At 42.8% G+C, this 20,979-nt stretch overlaps 1 protein-coding gene across 7 annotated transcripts in view; it reads right to left on the bottom strand.

Annotated features, from left to right (window-relative positions):
• Positions 1 to 531: 531 nt before the first annotated feature.
• Positions 532 to 20,979, bottom strand: part of MCTP2 (multiple C2 and transmembrane domain containing 2) — a 144,792-nt gene continuing 124,344 nt past the window's right edge. For 6 of the 7 annotated variants that reach the window (XR_004900245.1, XR_004900243.1, XR_004900244.1 and 3 more), the window contains 4 exons: positions 18,861 to 18,971; positions 14,283 to 14,392; positions 10,271 to 10,368; positions 532 to 8,129 (listed from right to left, as the gene is read on the bottom strand). Coding sequence is in view for 1 of the 7 variants with exons in the window: in XM_028502371.2 (XP_028358172.1) it covers positions 8,061 to 8,129; positions 10,271 to 10,368; positions 14,283 to 14,392; positions 18,861 to 18,960 (377 nt within the window). In the remaining 6 variants the exon portion in view is untranslated. The remainder of the gene's footprint in view (positions 8,130 to 10,270; positions 10,369 to 14,282; positions 14,393 to 18,860; positions 18,972 to 20,979) is intronic. The other variant, XM_028502371.2, reaches the window with a different exon arrangement.

Genomic DNA, 20,979 nt, shown 5'->3' on the forward strand with positions numbered 1-20,979 from the left:
AAGAGAATACACAGCACAAATTTTTCAGGTAATGTTTAAATGAAATTATCTATTATCTATGGTACAGACAATAATGTTATTCTTATATCATGAGGGGCGTTTTCTCTAGACAGACTCATAGGCTAGGTAGCACTTCTAAATTCCATGGAGCAAAAGTTTCTGCACCTGAGGGTGACAATAAACAGTCAAGTGCATTACTTCCAGAGTTTAAGACAACACGTGGCCTGTGTTTCTTCCCCCTAGGTAAGCTCAGCTCTGCACAGAATTATGACCACACCACTGGAGAACATGTGCCCTGTTCCCTTCCGCCTGACCCTTTCTCCAAGTCAGAGACTCTGTCTCCCAATTGTTAATCAGATTCTCATCAACCTCCCGTTTCTACCTGGGCTCAGCCCAACATGGAGTGCACATAAAATGTAGGCAATTTGTGCTTCAATGGGCGGGGGGTTGGAATCAATCTGCTGTCTCCATTTACTGTGCAAGGAAGGTTCCACTTGTCCCTATTATTATTATTATTACTATTTTTTTTTGGCTGGATCGCTTCAGCTTGTGCAGGCCTTTAGGGGGTACACATACACAAATACAAACAAATTCAAGACAAGCATCTACCACTGCGTAGATCACAATTCCACCACCAGATCATAATCCGGCAGATGCACACTAAATCAGTCATGCCGGCCATTTGTTCTGCAGTTACGTGGGCTCATGTGTTTTTACTTTTCCAACCTCTTGTTTTCATCTAATAATGAAAACACACGCAGAAGAGAGGCTTGTATGTATTACCATAATGAATTAAAGGGGCGGAAAACAAATGGAAATCTCAGGATTTTCTCAGCTAAGAAAGACTGGCCTAATAAAATATTTCCCAGAGAAAAGCTGGATGAAATCATAAATGAGCTGAATTCTGGCAGAGCAGACTGCTGACATGGGGCTCCGTAAAAACACATTCTTCGCCCTGAGGTTTCAAATGTAGCAAGAGGTACACTCTGAATGTTTTGCCTGAAAACACGGGTTCTTTGGCTTTTAATTGGAGTCTATGGAACAGTTTTTAGAGGTACATGTAATTTCACAAAAATTTAGGAATATGTGTGTATATATCTATACACATATGCATATCGAGGGGTGGGGGAGTCCAGATTATGCCACTGTGGCGTAAAATTATTTTGAGCTGAAAGCATTTGAGAACCAACAGATAAAGGATTCCCCCTCCCCCACCCCCTAACTTCTTTAGCTGAATAAAAGAAGAGCCTCCCAAAGGAACTCAGTTGTTTTAAATCCCCTCCCCAAGAGCAACCTGGGAAGACTGACTCCCAGCACCTGAGAGGATGAGAAGACACAGCCGGGAAAGGGACACGGCTGGGAAAAGGAGATGGCCACACAACCATCCCACCTCTAGTCTCCGAAGGACTGATCTATTTTCCCTAAAAGTCATTTGTGTTCCCATGTGCCCTGTGTCTCTTCCTCCCCTTTGAAAAAGCCATTCGTCTTCCTGTTTTAAGTCCCTTTCTCCTGTTCTTCACCTGTTTAGACGGAGTATAAGCCTTTTTAATGCTATCATAGGTGATCAGTTAGGGGAAGTCATTTTGAGTTCCCTGATAACAAAGTTATTTAAAAACCGAGGATGGATTTGTGCTAAAATAAACCTGAGTTTCACACGCCATAAGGTTATAGAGGAACCATCTCTTTTGGGTTTACTATTGAAAACGACTCCTCGCTCTGACACCATTTAAAATGTTTATTTGACTCAGTTCTCATTTTTCATGTTTAAAATACTTAACAGTGATTGGCCTCAGTTTCTTTTATTCTAAATTAGGGATAAAGCTGTCATGCTTCATAGGTTTTCTTTTTTTTTTTCTGTAGTAAACATGCAGAAAATTACACAAGTCCTAAGATTACAGCTCAATGAATTTCACAAAGCAGACAAGTTCATGTTAACCACAGCCCCGAACCAAACCACCAGAACATTAACATCATCCCAGGAGCCTGTTCATGATCTCAGTCTAAGCCCCCAGCCTCCTGACTTCTGACACCGTAGATTATATTTTGCCTGCTTTTCAATTTTACATAAATGAGATCACACATTGAATTCTTCTGTGCTTGTGTCTTAGTTCATGGGCTTAACATCTTTTGTGAAATCTATCCATGTGGTTGCGTATAACATTAGTTTTTTTTATTTCATTTCCGTGTGGTATTCCGTCACCGAGTCACAGCTTATTGATCAACTCAGATACTGATGGATATACACTGTTCCCAGTTTGGAATAATACCAACAGTGCTGCTATCAGCATTCTGGGGCATGTCTTTTATTGAACGTGGGCACATTATCTGTTGCTTATACACCTAAGAGTAACAGGCTGGGAAGGCTTATAAGGTATGTGGATGGTTGCCTTTAATAGATACTGCCAGTGTTGCAAAGTTGTCATACCAACATATACTTCCACCCACCAGGAGGCATGAGAATGATTTTTCCCATATCTTTGACAGCACTTGCTACTGACTTTTCTATTTTAGCCATTCAGACTATGTGCAGGAGTGTTGTTTTGGGGGTTCAACTTGCACTTGGCTGATAACTAATGATGTTGAGCACCTTTTTTATAAACTTACTGGCCATTTGGATAGGCTCTTTCATAAAGTGTCTATTCAAGTCTTTTGGTCATTTTTCTACTGCGTTTTCATTGTAGAAACATTTTTTGTATTCTAGGTAATAGTACTTTGTGAGATTATATAGAAAGATTACATATCTTCTCCTATTTTGTGGCTTACCCTTCCACTCAATATTTTTGAGAAAAGATTACTTTTCATAATCTCCAATTTATCAATACCTTCCCTGTATGATTGGTGTCTTGTCTCCAGCCTAAGAAATCTTTGTTTCACACATATGTGTGAATACATTTTCCTATGTCATTTTCTGAAATTTTTATTTTGCCTTCCACTTTTGGGTCTGCAAATTTATGTCGAACTCATTTTTGTGAGTGGTATAAAGAACAGGTCAATTTAATTTTTCCTCATGGATACTAAAATCACCCAGCATCATTTTCCAAAAAGGTCTCTTCCATATACACTGCAAATAAGTTACCTTTGACATAGGTCAGAGGTTACGCCAAACATGTGTGGGTCTGCTTCTGCTCTTTTGTACTTCTTGTCTAATACCATATTTTCTTAGTTACAATAGTTTTATAATATATCCTGGTATCTGCTAGTGTTAGTCATCTGTAAGACTGCTTTAGCTCTTCTTGAACTCTTGTAATTCCATACACATTTCAGAATCTGCTGGTTCATTTCTGCAAAAATTGCCTTATAATTTTTATTGGGCTTACATTCAATCTATTGACATCTTAATACATTGAATATTCTAATGCATGAATCCCTTCATTTATTTATCTCCTTCTTCTCATTATTTTTTCAGTGCAGAGGCTTATATATCTTTCATAATTTTACATCTATATTCATAAAGAAGTTTGGTAAGTAATTTTCCATTCTTGTATCACCTGGCTAGGTTTTGAGATGAGGATTATATGGGCCTCATAAAATGTGTAGAAAAGTGTTAGCTTTTTTCAGAGTTTGTATAATATTGGTGTTTTTTTCAATTTCATATTTTTATTATTAAATTATTAAATTACATCTACAACATTTAGAAAGTTCCTGCCATTTGATGAGTGTTATAAAATGTTAACTATTCTTATGCTTGACTATCCATTTTCCCCATGTAAATCACTATATTAAAATGCCAGAATAAGAAGGCAGGCTTTATAAAAAGAAACTTATATATAAAGAGGTAACAAGCTTTAAGCCGTTCTTTAGAAGTCACCCTTCAATTTCCATTCAATTATCAATTGACTATTCATAATATTTTCAGAGGATATCCTATTTCAATTTTTTGACCATTCTGCTGCCATAAAAGTTAGATTAATACTATGTAAAGGAGAGGTGGGTTTTGACAGAGGATGGTTTTAAGTAACAAATATGATGAGTTCTAGCTCAGGCTCATGAGGAATTTTTGCAGCTACTAGGTGTACACTGAGTTTATGATACATCTAATTTTTTTCCTTACTAACACCATCCCATGGAGTGACTCTAAGAAGCTGGATGGCATAGACCTTCTTTCGTTCCTGTCACTGCCCTGCTTCTCCCCTCTTCTTCCAGTGGAACTTCTCCAGAGTTACCTTCATTCCGAGTCCCCATTTTCCTATGTCCAATCACTTCTCAACCCAAATCCATTTTCCATTCCTGCCACTCCACTAAAATGACTTGTTGACAAGGTCCTCCAAATTGCCATGTCATGAAATTAAGGTCACTATGCTGTCCTCAGCTTATGTGATGTCAGTGAAATCTAGCACTATGGATCACATCTGCTGTCTTGAAATGCTACTGTTACATTCTATGAAAGCACATGCTGCCTGCTTTTCCTCCTCTCATCCTAGTTCTATTTACACTCTTAGGTGACTCCTCTTTATCCATGTGTCTTTGAGTGTTGAGTTCAAAACTCTTCCAACATGTAACTTCAATCCTTTTCTATGAATGTTGGCCCTTAAATGTGTCTCTCTCAAGTGCCGTGCATTCATTCAGTGTTCCAGATCCATACATCCGTTTACCTCTTTGAAATCCCCATTAGATGCTTCTCAAGCACTGCAAATTCAACACCTTTGAAAACTAGGCTCATGCACTTCCTCCCTGGTGGCTTCTGTAATTCTCTCCCTCAGCCAAGGGCAGCGCCATCTTCCTAGACCTGGAGATGAGAAGACTGAGAGTTACCTTTGACCCTATCCTCTCCCTCACCCCCACTTAGGCCACCGGTAGGTCCTGCTCACTTTACCCCCTAACCATCTCCCAATTTCACTTCCATTTTCTTCTGCTTTCAGTGCCACTATTTGGAAGTCCAGGCCCCTGTCTCCAGGCCCCTGTCACCTTATCAGGAATTCTACAATTGACTCTTCCCTGAACATTCATAACTACCAATCTGCAGGCGGAATTTTCTTTCTAAAACTTCAGACTGTCATGCCACGGCTCCAAAGCATCTGTGTAATGTCTGGCTCCATCATGGGAATGGGGCCTGTTTTGTTCAGCGAGACCATTGATGATAAATGACAAGGAAAAAAAAAACCCAAAATTGTTCGACAGCCCACAAATATTATGGCCAGAGCTTATAAATAGTACCACACAATATAAGCTTTGCATTTCATCAAGAAATTAGTTCCTTAGATGGACCATGCTCATCTAGCCAGCTCAGCCCCCTGTTCTGAGAGTCACACATGAAAGGGGAGAGAAGGAAAAGTCCTCTATGACCTAATCAGTTAAATATGTATATTTACAGACTGTCTATTAGATACCAGATAGGATGGGCTGACCAGTGGAGGACAGACGAAGTCAAGGCCTCTGGTAACTATGAGCTGTGGCAGAATATGACAGATGCTGGAAAGATATATAAGGTGTGGGGAGGCAAAGGAGAAGGGTGGGATCTCATCCAGCCAAGGAACGAAGAAAGCCTACATGGGCAGGAGACTTGTGAAAGTTTTGAAGGAAGGAAGACGTCATTTAGACAGAAACAGAGAGGAAAGTATCCCCAGTGAACAGAACAGACTAAATGAGGATGGGCATGGGATAAAATTATTGAGTCCATTGCCGTGACTCCTCGACCAGGGTGGTGGCAACAGGAAATGGACAAGATAGAAATGAGTAAGATGCTGCATCAGCATTTGAATATACCCAATTTTGTGCATTGGAAGAGGGGAGAGAAGCATGAGGAACAGAAAAGGGGTGCCCAGGGCCTCCCAGCCCAGAAGATTCCAGTGCCAATAAGCAAAATCAGAGAGCTAGAAGCATAAGGGTAGGAATGCTGGAGACATGGAGGGAGAGGGAATGTTGAGTTTCTGCCCTGCTGAGGTTCACATGCCTATAAGGTATCCAAGGCAGGGCGGGAGACGGGTGTGTGAGGTTTCAGAAGAGGACGAGGACGCCTTGGCCGAACTTCAGCTCACCTGCTAAAATTTATTTATTTATCACACTGTGAATCCACAATCCATACATTTTATCTAAAGCATTCCAGATCTTGGATTTCTGATGACATGCATAAACCTTCACATTTCACTTACAACCGACATTGAGTTTTAATGTCCAAGTGTGTATGGAATCAGTTAATACCCATTTTCCAAATACAGCTTATTAAGGGTTGATTCGGCCCTGCTCCAGCATCCCAATGGTGTTTGTGGCCCAGAGTTAATGCTGAGGATTTCAGTTGGGCTACAAAGGAAATAAGTCTAACTAATGATGCCTTCTTGTCAGGAGAATTATTTCATTTTGAAATTCTACAGAAAAAAAAAAAAGAGCAACAATAAAGTATTGGTTCCACTTTTAAATAAATAAGGGGTTGTTTTGCTGCTGAAAGTTTTCATTCAAATGACTGATCAGATCTCACATGTCTGTTTAAAAACGTCTGACTTAGGTCTTTACAAAATGATAGACTATGATACACTAGAAGATAGCTGGGGAGTGAGACAATGAGGCATTGTTTACACAGAAGATTGAGTAACTGGTTTAACAAAAGAGGTTCTTGGGTATCTATTGTATGTACAACTAAGAGATTTACTGGAGCTTTTATAATTTCTGCAAGACTCTTTCCAGCCAGCTTCATTAACTTGGGAGTAAATCAAATCATGCAGGAATCTGGCTCAGCCGGAGAGCAACCCCGGAAGATATAATATGAAGAAAAACAGACACGGGACGATAAGGTTTAGAATCTTTGGCATTTTTCATAAACATTTTGTTTGAAGATTATTAAATTACAACCCAGAGAGGGGAGGAAAAAAAACATAGTAAAACTCACTATTAAATCAGATCTTTTTACCTCAACTTTTCTTTACAATACATATATATATTTTATATATATATATATAGAAATGCACATACAAAGTATGTGTCAACAAAATACAGTCTTTACAACTTACATGTCATTTGAAAAGAAAGACGTTTTCGTATATTATGTGTGTGTATATATAATATATATGTGCCCCAAATTGGAATTTTTACTTGGGGAGCATCACTGTGAAATGGTGGGGCCTACAGGAATCAGACACTCTCAAAGGAAGTGGTCCTTTCCTCAGAAAAAGACTCTGATATATATTTTTATTATGGGTAGCTTATTTAGGATCAGTTTGGACTGCTACAGTATTTTTACTTTCTGCTCAAAAAATGTGAGCAAATGAAGTGCTTACGACAATCAGGTAAGCAGCTCCATTTACTGGTCCCTTGCGTCGCAGTCTTGACCTTTCTAAATAGTCTCAGAGTTCATTCGCTCGTTCCCTCCCCCTTTCTGATGCTTTAATGTTGACATGTCATTTTGGAAATAAGCAAACAGTAAAATTGGAAGGAATGGTGCTTTAAGGCAACTAAATAACTTTCAGGAACCTTTTGCTTTTCGACGAGTGCACCCTTTGGGGCGTCCATTGCCAGCAACGGATCGGGGTGCAAGCTGTTCTCCCAGCACGGAGGAGTTTACTGAAATGTTACATACAGGTCTTCACTAATCGCAGCTGAACGATTCCCAAATAGGAGGGCTACTCCTGCCCATTATTTAAAAACCTGTTGAGAAGATACTTACTTGGGCAGAGGATGTCTATCAAAGACTTGTTAGCTCAGGGGATAAAACTGACTCACGTGAACAGGAGTCTGCAAGGAGTGTCGGGGTGGGGAGTGAAAATAGGTGAATCTGAATGAGACTCTGCCAGAGGTGTGAAAACAAGTTCAAAGTCACTCTCAGAATCCAAGTGGTCTCCCGGCTGTTCTCAAGGAGGGCGTTGAGGCCCATGGCGGCCTTAGTCTTTCACAGTCTCCAGCCTGTCTCCTTCCGCCGGGTTGACCTGCTGTGCAAGTAGGCACCCACGCGTGTGCATGCGCCCGTCTGTGCGTGTGCATCCATGCACTTGAAGGAGGGGGAAGAGTCCAGAGAGGGCGCCACACAACATGCATGTCAAAATGACACCACGGGTACCACCGAAAGAACAATAATATTGGTCTAATCACCCAAACCCAGAATCGGGCGCTGGTGTCCACAGTCGGTGCGCGTCCTAGAGACCGCTGCGCTTCTTGCGCAGGGGGCTCTGGCTGCTGCTGGGCCTCAGCTCCGTGTACTGCACCTGTGAAAACAAACAGACGTGACGCTGGCGGCTCGGTAACCCTAGCTCACCGCAGTGTGTGTTAATGGCTCCCCAAGGACACACCCAGGCAAAGGAAGGAAGGTTCAAAGGTAATGAATCATTTTCTAAACACAGGAACATGGAGGGATTAATTACAGGAAGGATTTGAGAAGTCATGCATCATTTCTTGAAACCCAAATATTAAAAGCAGATTTTTCTAATGAGATGCATGGGGGTCTACCTGCTCTGGGCGCTGCTGGAGGATTTCACTTCAGCGTGTGCCCTCTTTCCACTGTGAGTAAACCTAATAACAGCCTCTTGGGAATGTTTCTCTTAGTATATGATACAGCCACTTACTAGGAATTATTCACTTAAAAATATCTAAAATCTGGGGGAAAATAGCTCTGCAAATTATATACATTTATTTTGCCTGGGAGGAAAATAATGTTGAAATGGACACTGGCCCCAGCCTTATACAGATCGCTCTTAAACATGAACTTCATTTCCAATGGAATGGCTAAAACATCTGTGACAAATGTGAACCCTTGGGGAGTCCCCAGGGGCCGGCTGTCCATTGCGTTATTAGAAAGTGCTCTCCGCACAGAGGATCTCGCTGGCAGGCTGTACACCTTCCTGGAATGCTCTTTGTTAGGTCCCTCTGTATTCCTGCCAACTCTACCTGGATGACCGCTCTGAGGGCCAGTGCCTGCATTGTGTACAGACAGTCTCTTTGATGGGCTTGATGGCTATTTGCATTCCCCAGCAAAGCCAGCATGAACTCGCACTGCCGCCCGAGTGAGGGCACGCTGCAACCCTACTTGCTCGGGTGTGTGAGCTTTGATAGGTGGATGGCGGTGTGGCTTTATTTACAGTATTGTATTGCAGACCACATGTGCTCGCTGCTCTGAGCATTTGTGCCAGGCTCCCCAAGGACTTCAGGACCCATCACCTAAGGTGAGCTACACGTGGTCCAAAGCAGATACATGAAAAAAAAGCCCGCTGTCCTCAGAGTGTCTGGGGAAGATCCCTTGTCACTCTTCCATGCAAAACAAGCAAAGGCCAGGTGATTCTTTTACAATCATGTAATGCACATGTTAACGTGTAAAATCACATTTATAGAATACATTTTAATAATGATATTGAAATGAAGATTAAAAGACTATGGCATCACGGAGTCTATTTTAATCTCTAGAATTTGGAATGAAGGGGAAAAAAAAAACCTCTTGGGCCTTTCAGGCCCATATCCCCCAAATCCACCCAGAGCTTCCAGGGAATGATTATGTCACAGTGGCCCAAAGATAAAAATCGATATTTGATTTGGGATTCTCTCAGATAATAAAGAACTGTGTCTTTGATCACCATGATGCTATTTCATGCCACAGTATCCTGTCTATTGATTCGATGATCCCTATTTCCCATCACAGAAATTGCTGCCTGCCCCCCAGGTTTACAGCAGCCTAATCCGCAGGGGCCCAGATCGGGCCACTTTACGGGTATTGTTGTCTTGGTTAATCTCTGTGTAGCCACAGAACCGCGACGCCGCTGGACTAAGTGACCATTACCTGTGAATAATACTTGTGACTGATGTCAAATTATTTCACGCCGTCTCTGCTTCTATGTGAATTAGAGTGAGTGGGGGCTTTCCCCTAAGCATCCCTAAATCTTTAGAGGGAAAGAGATAGCAGGGAGGCCTAGGAGATAATTGGAGCAAACAAGAATAAAGAGAATAATCCTCCTATCCCCTACTTCCCCTAAAACGCCTGCCATCCGGAAGAGCAGGAAAATAAACCAGCCTCCCCCAGTTGTGCACCTCAAACTCTGCCACTCACTGGGCCCCATCTTATCCTCTTTGGGGGAGGTAAGCAATCAGAAAAAGGGACAAACACCACTGCATTCGAGCCGCACAGTGGGAGTTCCAGATCATTCTTAAGTAGCTCTTTTTCAGGATAATTTTCCCCAATCATCTCATGCCTGGGACAAAGGTTTTCTCGCCACCTCCCTGCAAGCCAGGCCTCTTTGAGGATTTTCTGATTCGTTATCTCAATTACTCACAGGAGCACAGCCTCCTGCTCCCCTGGCTCCCGGCCTGGGCAGGCTCCTGTGTTGGGGCCCCCTGTTGGTGGCGACCGTTCATTACGTACCTTTTGAACATCAGACGGTACCCTGGAGAGGAAGTCTAATAGCTCATTATTGTCGATGGCGTAGGGATTTCGAAGCTTCTTGGTAAATTTATTTATGCCTGAAAAACAGAAACACAGGGAGATCTCTTTATCTGTCTTTCTGTCTGTCTGTCTGTCTACCTAGCCATCTGTCTTTAAAACTCGCCTGACTGGGGGGGTGGGGCATTCACAAGTAAAAATTAGTGTGAAAACAATTACTAGACCCCAAGCCATGCCCATGTGGTTGTCATGTGGAATCATTCACAAATGCCTTTTCTTGAAGGAAGGCAGGGGGGATTGTCGGAGAAGGCTCTGCCTTCTTCAGCTGTGAAAATCCCATTACAATCCCAGCAGCAGGGCAGCAGAAACACACGCGGGAACCGCGGTGCTCATTGGTGTGTTTGGACTACGCTGATTAACAGCCGCCTCTTCTAGGGAAACACACGTCCCAGATGGGAAAAGACCTTCATTAGCCCAAACAAGTCTCTGCTTGGGGGCTCTGGACCAACTGGAGCAGTGGGAGGTGCAGGGCCGGAGTTGTTGTTTTTTTGTTGTTGTTGTTAAAAAGAAGCTGCAGAAATCTATCTCCCCCCCTCCGACTCATTTTCACAGGTTTCTCCTCTCTCCCCGCAGAACAGAACTTGACATGTTGATTGTGCTTTGAGGCTGCAGGAAACTGTGAAAAGTTATTATTGGAAAATTATCTTCCTGTGGTTGCTAACTTAATTTATGGACCGCAGCACCGGGGCGTGGGTTTCTCTAGGCAAAGGAGTCCATGCTAATTGTGGCCGGGGACGGTGATGATTAGTAAGAGGTTCATGACATAAGGCATGTTTGGTGGCAGCGCCTTGGGCTCTGTCCACCACCTCCCCTCAGAGAGGACTTTCTCTAACCGCCTTTTGTCCCCTCCTCTGCTCCTTGCCTATGACCACTCCTCACACTCTATACTCTTTTCACCAAATGCCAGCCCTTTTTCATGCACAACAACTAGGTGGCCTTCAGGACTTCCACCACAGAGAGCTTGTTGATCGAGGGTTATATCTGAAGGACTCGTGAATTCCAATCACGCTGAATGAATTCTCAGCGGAGGCGTCTATACCTTGGCTGGCTCCAATTGCGCAGCCAAGATGACATTTAGTTATTTAATGGCTCCTAACATGTACAAGGTTTGATGTTTTTTTCTAATTTCATTAGCAGTTATTTCGCTTTTGTCTGAGGACAGGACTTCCTGGATGGCACCGTACCTGACACAGTGCCAGCCTCCAATCATTTCCTTAGAGACGGTCAGGTTTACATCTGCTTTTGCAAATGGCAGCTGGCCATGGTTCACCAGTAAACGGAAGCCTGGTGGTTGGGCTGGCGAAGACTCTTCTTGCAAATGATCCCCTTTCTCCCAAGTCAGCACTGTGCTGTCTTCCTTCCCTCTACCCCCACAGCCAGCTTTATGTTTCGAGCTAAAATTTCCCCCAGCATTCCCTTGAACTAAACTACGCTCACTGTTTTATTCTAAAGACATTAATTGTAGCATGGGCTTTTTGGCAAAAGAAAACAGACAAGGCAAAATGATAAAGGGAGACAAAGGCATCTTGAGAAAAGATATATCTTCTATTGTTAATTATATATAGTGTGCACATCTGGAGCCTTTGCAATGAACAGCAAGGCGGGGGTAATATCACAGCCGATCAAAACACCACGTTCTTAGTTACTGAGATTATAAACCTGCACACTAGCTCCAATGCACCAACAAGGGCAGAAATAGTCCACGTTGCACTGAGACTGTCTGTGTTTAAAAATTTAAAATAGAAAGTGTTAAGGCACTCAGATTGCATGCTTCAAAAACACACTTTATGTTTTGAAGGCATCCCAGGCTCCAATGTCAGCCATTCCACCACAGTTTCTACTGGGCGAGACCAAGTGGCAACAGGGCATCCTGGACTCTCCTTGCTCATCTCTAAGGGGCAAGGAGCTAGGAATAACGCTGGGCCCCAGTCTTGACTTTCCCATGCATTAGTTGTGTGACTTCAGACAGATCACTGGACTTCCCCATGCCTCGGAGTTCTAGTATTAAATTTTGAATAATAAAGACCAGACCTCCACCACAGTGTCCTCGGTTGACGGGAGAATCACCTCCCGACAGCACAGGCAAGAGAATTCTGTCATCTGAAACTCCGCCACAACGGAGGCGGGTACCCCTCACTACTGTAGGTGGCAATAAGCCAAGAAAACAAAAAAGGCATTAATAGAGGGGGTTCTTAACCCTATGAGGCATGTGATCACACATCCAAAGTTCTAGGTTTTTAACCTAAACAATACAGACAGACAGAAGGCATGTCTGCTGTGAATTTTTATTCATTTATTTTTTTAGCCAAAAAAAAAAAAAGTCACTGGAATCCAAATACCAAGGGATACCATTTGGGAAAGACACTATCATTTAACGGTCTCAGAACACAGATAGAATAGATCAGTGGAGTGGAATGAGCCCACCAGTGAGACACTAAGAGATCACTTGGAGAAAGTCAGGGAGAGGAGAAATTGCACGGCTGCTTTCCACATGTGGGGAATACGTGTTATATGTAATTGTGAATTATAACACTGTTTTTTCAGATATCAGTATTTACAAGGGTAGGCAAAGGTAAGTTTCCAGTCTCACTGTGACACTGAGTTAATAAAACTATGGTAATAATCCTAACTTGCATGTCTTTTCCCATACAAACAACTGTAAGCCTACGTTTGCCCGCCCCTCTCTATGAGTGACTGGCATGTAGCCCTGACTGCAGTATATTGGTGGGCGTGGGAGGGGGGTGGAAGGGCTTTGCTTGCTCCTGTATCAGATCCTGAGTGAGTGAGTGCCTTCCATGTACGAGGTAGTGTGCTATCAAACAAAGGTGAGTAAGTCATGGTTCTCCTCCTGCACAAAACAGAGAAGGAATGGACTGTGCTCTCCTAAATCATTCTGCTTCTGAAATGTTGTGGGTTCTTCTATTTCCCTATGATTTCACTCCTTTCTCACTGTCTAGGTTTGGCTTCCTTTGACATTGGGATTCTACCTTTATGGGTTGTCTTTTAGGAAGGCTGTAGGTTTATCCTGCCTTTGCAGGGGACTCTTAGCTTTTGCTTAAAGATGAAGGCACCTCATCGAGATTTCTTATATCGGAAACCTCTCTGAACATCTTAATAGGGAAGATCTCTAATAGTGACAATGATTGAGAACTTAGTGGCAGTCATAGGAGCTAAGCAATGGAAAATCAGGACAGACACAGAAAGGTGGATGGTGTCTCCAACAATTCATTTCCTGCAATGCACCCCCCTTCTATCAACCCGAGCCCACCCAGCGAGTCACACACATTCACAGAGCTGCTCGTATTTTATCCAACAGCTAGCTGGCGTAGTAAATCAAGTCATGAAAGTTATTTCAAGTTCGCCATTTTTACCTCTACTTTTTTAAAGCAGCTAACCTGTGTACACCATTTCCCCTGGTAACGGCTTCCTCTCCTTTCTGGCCCTGCATAAGTAAGTCACTGAGTGCCCTTCTCCTGCACCCACTGCTTCTGGATTCAAGTATTGGGTTGCATTAATTTTTCCTTCAGAAGAGATGAAGTGTCAGGAGCCACCGGGTTACTCTGACATAATGTAAAGAGCAAGTACAGGTGTTTGCTCGTTGTGTGGATAACAGTATATCCTGAAAGTTCCTGGACCATAACGATGCATTATTTAAGAGGTTTTATGGCCATGAAAGCCGAAGGGAAGTCACATGCATGATCCCATTTTTATTTGATCGCAGTTATGCAACAGGCTTTTCAATAGCTATGCAGATCCTTCACACAATTGGCCTCTGCAGGGGGATTCTGGAAGTTGGGGTTCCCTACATGCTTCTTTCAATCTCCTATTTAATTGCCAACAGGAGCACATTTAAAGTTTACAGTCACACTTTAAAGAGGAGTCATTGGTTCTTACCAGGAATTGATTGCTAGCAAAAGGGCCGTGCCAAACTTACCCCAGATTAAAATGATGTACCGAAGTGGGATGAAGTACAACGTGATGGTAGCAACCGCCAGTATCAGACAGGCCAGGAAGGAAAGGAACGGGACCGTCCAGTTAAACGTGCTGTAGACAAACCACATCAGCATCACTCCCTCTGACACATGAATGGCGACATAGATTCATTCTGTCCCATGTATTTCTTAGTTACACAAATGAAAAGGTCTATTGGAAAAGTTGCTTTGGAAACCTGGAGATGCAAGACTTCCAAGATGATCGAGCACTGCAAAAACATTCTTCCGGAGAAAGTCCCCAGACCAACTGCCACTGAACCTCCTGGAAGCCACAGCTCTGAAGACAGACCTTGGCTCTCAAAAGTGACTACAGACTGCAGTATTGTCATCCTGGCTCCACACATGGTGATCTTCAAAACTGAGGGCTATCTAGGTCACTTCGAGGTCAATATGTCTTTCTGCATGTGGCTGCCAGTACATATTTAGGAAGGGGAGGATATTCCTATAGTGTTTCAGTGCTTTTGTGTTTTCTCGTAACGTATCTGGAAATCCCAGACTCGTTTACAACAGAAGCTACATAGTGCCCTGACATGGGCCAGGGAGCCTTTGGCTGTAAACGATTACAGAGTGAATGTAGGTGAAGCTATCACACATGCTCACAGGGCTGCTGGACAATACACTGTATAGTAATACCCCTGACACTCAAAAGCTTACTAGACTCTCTCTCGCTTTATCACAGAGTATCCTGTAGTTACTTAGCACTTCCACAGAACACCCAAGGTTGAAGAGCCTGGCCAATCAAAGCTTTCCATCCTGAAATCAAATAATTTCTTAAACGTTTTTACAGATTTCCCCAATTTTCCTGACTGGGGAGCTCCCTAAATTCTAAAGGGTGAATCCCCGATTTGGGCAGTAATGAGACAAATGAGCCAAACCTTCCAATTAGTGAAAAAAATTAATGAATTCCTTTCACTCATTCGACCACGGGGGTTCACTAGCATGTTTTCTAAATATCATTTTCAAAATTTTAAAACACTATAAAGAGGGTGTGGCCACATCTGGTGAGGTGGGTGCAATGTCATTGTCTACTCTTACTCCTTACCGAACTGGCTGCCCCACTATTTGATCCTTGTGTTAATAGTATCGCTGTTTTCCTCATTTTCAGGCTTGAAGGAATGAAGTCCTTTCACCCTCCTGCCCACAGAAACAGAGACAACTGGATTTATAACTCTGTAGAATGTAGATTGCTTTTCTGCTGTGTACAAGCCTGGTTTTCACACTAACTTGTGACTTCTCTCCTCACAAGTGACCTCTGGCCCCCTATCTGGTTTTTCTGCCTTTACTCTGGGTCCCTTTCAACATATCCCTCTTAGGTTAAACCTAAGACACCTGGACTTATCATTCCCAGATCCTCTTAATTCAAAATGCACTTAGCCTGCCTTCTCATCTTCTTTACTCATGTTTCTTAACATCATGTACTAACCAGAGAAGTTCCAGTTCCTAAGGATGTACCTTCGAAGCCTTATTCTGGACCATTTGTAGGGGTGACTTCCCTGCCCTAGGTCCACCTTAGTATAAGCATCTCCTCTATGGAGATCTCCCTACTGGCTCAACAATGCAATGGTCTGAACCACCAGTCCATAGAGACAGGACGTATAAATCACTCTTCTGACATCCTGCCTGCTGCCTGGGATAATACAGAGGCAACATGATGATTCACATTTTAGCCTGATATGTCTGTACCTTTGAAATATGTGTAATATTAGAGTATGTAGAAAAATAATACAGTTTATTCCATATAAATGCAGTACCAATGGGGTCCACTCCATCCGTAACAGAGAAGCCTTGCCCTCAGGGTTTTACGTAAGGCTATTTATTTGCTGGTTGCCAATAGTTGGGCAAAAGTTTTCCTGGTCCTTAAGCGCTGAATCACAATGGAATTCCAACAGAGTTACACATGCCGTCCCACTTGAATGCCCAGCAGCAACACGAAGGTCACTGTAATAATGAATGGCCAGAGAATCAATAGGAGCTGAGCCTTCCTGTGCTGCAGCTGGGGCAGAACAGTGCCCTGTTCATGGCTGAAAATACGTCTCAGACATGGCCACCGCAGCTGCGCAGGGTGCAGCCGGCACTCAAAAGCACTGTCGAGTGGCAGGGGGGCTGTTTAAATCACTCTGCCCTCCTCTCCCATCAGACACATTTCCTTGATCATTATCAAGTACACAACAGCCACATTTGTCTGTTACAGGCTTTCGGGCATGAGGACGGTTTTACCAAAGACACCGGCTTCCTTCCTTGGTCTTGCCCCCACTCCATAGCCTCTCATCCTTCTTGCAGCCAATACGTCCCCCACTCCATTTTTTTTCCATTGGCTTTTTCAACCCACTCAAGTCCCTGAATGGCCAGCCTCACCTCCAGGCCTGCCACAGCCATGGCCTATGGCACAGATGTGCTAAATCCCTCCATCTCCCTGTGTCTAGCAGACTCGTGGGCTTTGAGCCTAGCACAATGGTCCATACCTACTGAAGCCCCCATTCCTCAATCCTGCACCCAGACACCCCTTCCCAGCCTCAGAAAAGCTGATAAATTGTCACTTCGTCAGAACTGCCCTCTTTCTGGGCTGGTCAGACCTCCCCCAGCATCCTGTCTTACCTCCATCTAGCATCCGTGCTCCTGAATTCTACTTGTTTTATTAGTTATTCCCCCTCAATGGAAAACAGATCCCTGGAGTGTAATGACATTATAGTGCAGTAGTAAGGAGGCCAGGTTCAAATCCAAGCTCCATGGCTACTAGCTGTGTAACCCTGGGCTACATGGTTAATTTCTCTGCAAAAAGGGGATGTTAAGAATCCTTAATGTGTAGGGGCATTGGAATCACTTAATCTAGTTCCTTCAAGTAGCTCCCGAAAGAAGTTGCTATGAGCAGAGGGCTTACAACAGCGGAAGGCACATGACATCAGTTGGTGTCGCTCTGACTGTTGTTACGAATTCAACTCGCATTCTTACACCAAGTCAGTGCCTGAAACTCAATAATTGATGGTTGATGAGTGAATGAATGAAGAATTATAATCCACCCTCCTCATTCCACTATTTTCTACTGTCACTTAGGTTTTGGTTAAACAGTTTTGAAGATAAATTCAGGAATCATTTGTCTATATATATCAAACAGAGGAATAAAGCAGATTGACATACAGAAGCAAAAGTTCCACTGTTTAATTTTTCTTCTCCTATGACAGTGATAAAGGGAGCAACAATTCCCTTTATCAAATTTCCTTTACAAAGGTAAACTCACTAAGTTTCTGTAAAGATGGTTTTTAACCTATTTTTTTAAACAAAAGAAACATGTTTACTCTGGCAATAATAAATGGGTAGGCAAGGGTACTTCCATTTGATAAGGATCTGAGAAAGAAGATCAGTATCCCAAGAAAGTTTCATATTAAATATTTGTTTCCTGATATTAATGATCATTTACAGATTTCTCTGCATTTTAATAAGGCAAAACTTTCAGTAGGCTTTTAGCACTATTTTTTTTCTCCTTTACCTAAATGCAATCTCTAAACATCATCTCCTTTACTTAAAAAAAATAGATTGACTAATAAGATTTTTTTAAAAAGGTACTAATTAATATTTAGAAAGAAAAACATGGCTGATACAATTCTTCTGGATTTAAAGGGGGAAATTAAGTTTAGGGTTCAAAAAAAATTAAAAACTAATCTATTCATTGGTACCAAGTGAAGACCAAGTTATGCAGAGTTCAATAATGTATAAAAAACAAGCAAAAAAAAAGAACACAAATCATAGGAGAGTCTTTCTCAATTGGGACTCCTTTATAGAAGTTAGCCCCATGCTCTAAGGTAGGGAAGGGCAAGCTATGGGCTGGATTTGATTCAAATCTAGCCCGCCACCTGCATTTGCAAATAAAGTTTTATTGGAACACATATCAAACCCATTCATTTACGTATCAACTGTGACTGCTTTTACCCAGAAACAACAGAGCTGTGCAGTCACAGAGCTGAGTAGTTGTAACAGAGACCATGTGGCCCACAAAGCCAGAAATATCAATACTTATTCTCTCTGGCTGTTTACAGAGAACATCTGTTGACCTCTGTCCTGAGGCCTCACATACTTGATATGTTAACTTCACATCTTTGCATCTATGATGCTGCTAGTAAGGTAGCATTACTTGAAGAAAACATTTCACTCAAGGCATGACTGGTCTGTGGGCCAGATATTTTTTTAAGGCTCCTTTAAAGCATATTTGCTTTCCCTTCTATTTTTAAAAATCTAGTTCATCACCTAATCCAGGATATTTTTGAGAGGGAGAGGGAGCACTATGAATAATTATGCTGGGACGACTGGTGGAGAGCCGGCCATCTGGTCGCCCCTGTCTGAGGGACCTGCCCAACTGTGAGACTGACAAACCCAGGGAGCAAACCAACCAAATTGAACGGGGTGTGACTGACACCATTGCTTTTGGCTTAGGTCTTCGTATTTTCTGACCTCGCCCCTCCCACCCCCACTCATCCTTGTGAATGGAAGCGCTAATTCAAACACCACGATGCAAACGTAGAACTTACTTTTTAATTCTTTCTCCAAAAGAAGCTATTTCCTCCAAGATGTTTTGAACGGTGGAAACAATGTCCTGTACCATATAGATTCTTTCGATTAAGCCCTTTTCTCTCGGATTCCTAAGAAACATGAAAGGAAGATTTAACTCAGTGACTGTATTGTTGTTGTCCCACTCCAGAAATTAGTTCACTGTGGTATAAGAGCATGGTTATTATCAACAGAGCAACTCTAAGAGATGTCACAGTTTTCACAACATATATATCTATTGACTCCCCCCAAATCCCCGCCTCCTCATTCGGAAGCAACCACTCTTAGTGTGGGAGCCTCCCATGCCATCAGGATGCATGGAAGCCCCACAGAACCAAGAGCTTCATTTCCATGTGGGGGCAGATGCTTCTGCCAGAGGACTTTGCAATTCCTTCTGTTTGGCTGCCCCTGACTTCCTCTTGGTCTTCACAAGGTCATCTGCCAGCTCACCTTCCCCTGGCCCCTCCATCACAGTACTTCTGAAACGCTTCCAGCAGGTAACAACACGGGCATATGGCTATTCAGAAGGCTGTGGGTTCTTAATACTGTGGCTTCTTAGCCAAATGCTGCTGTATTTTAATCATGTTTTAAATCCACTGCAGGCCTGATGGCCATTTCAGTCATCCTCTTGGCAACCACCTCAGACACAGAGCAAGGGGACAGGCTGCAAAGTCACCGGATACTACACTGCTGAGGACCGCATCCCACCCAGCAGATTTCCGTGGAGGATGCCCAACAATTGATTACTTTCCCCTTCATGGAATTGGAAGCAAATATAAGTCCATCTCCCTCAGCCTGCAATTCTTCATGTGAAATGGAATTCAGCTTTCTAAAATATTATCTGTACTTTACTTACGGAAAACTTAAATGTGCCTTACCATGTTAAGTAGTGAATACTTTCATAAATAATTTAGAAATTAATCAAATGGAGAAAAGTATGTTTCCTCCAGAGTGGAATTTTTTACACTGTTTCTAATATTTGATATGATATTCTATCTTATGAAATCCACTGCTTCCTGGATTCACCAAGTGCCTGCTCCATTCTTGCTAAGCTGGGCCATTGTACTGTTATATCTAATGTATCACATCTAAACCCTCCGATAACTCTGACAAAACTCTTTTTTCCCCTATCTAGAATCTCACTTGGGTTAAAATTGGACTAAATTACTGAGCAAAAGTGTCTAAATTTAAAGACGATTTCTCTAATATCCTTCTGTGCTCCAAAAGAAAAAAAATCATTCTCATCTTATACTCTCCATTCCCTCAAACTGGACCCGGATGGAGAGACAAAGAACCCGCCACCCTATGTAGGGATTGCGGGTCAAAGCGCCAATACAGGAGAAATGTCAAAAGCACAGAGTCCTCCCTGCCTCCCGCCCTTGTTTGTGAAGCTACTTGGCTGCAACAGACCCAAGAGAGGGATGGAGGTCAGAGTGGACCCCCGGTACCCCCTGCTTCAGTGAAGTGTGCTCAGATGGTTTGAATAACTTCCTTCCATCTGGTCTGTCCTCCTTTATCCAACCATTCAGCACGGAAGGAAAAGTCAGCCTCACTGTTTCCTCCGGCAACATCAAACCTGCCAAGACATTTTACTTTCCCACCCTAATTTAAAGTCCTTATTTCCCTTACTCTTGTTAACCTCCAGTTCTTTAAGCAGTTTGCAGTATAGATTGGCCACCCGAACGACCCAGTTCGTGTTCAGCAATCCACCAACCACTGTGGAATGGGCACAATGGTGAACACCCATTTCTGCTGGCCACATCAGTGTTCCTGTTTATAAAGGGGGATTGAAAGCATCGGGGAGTTTGACCCAAAGGGCCAAAAGTGGCTTCCTCTTCTCAGCAGCAGCAGAGTTGAGGTCAAAACAATTTTTTGGACAATGCGTCAAATTTCCATGTGGCTCCATTACATAAAAATTTCCTATTTCAGTTGACAGATTTTATTTTTTTCCCTGAGAAACACCCAAATGCTGATGTTGTGGTTGTAAAGAAAGTATGGGTTAGTACACCAACATAATAAATGATTCATGATATCCTTTTCCTTTTTTCAAGAATTCGGTGATGGGAGGAAATAAACACACACACACACACACACACACAC

Source organism: Phyllostomus discolor, chromosome 12 (assembly GCF_004126475.2).
Source record: "Phyllostomus discolor isolate MPI-MPIP mPhyDis1 chromosome 12, mPhyDis1.pri.v3, whole genome shotgun sequence".
Taxonomy (NCBI): domain Eukaryota; kingdom Metazoa; phylum Chordata; class Mammalia; order Chiroptera; family Phyllostomidae; genus Phyllostomus; species Phyllostomus discolor.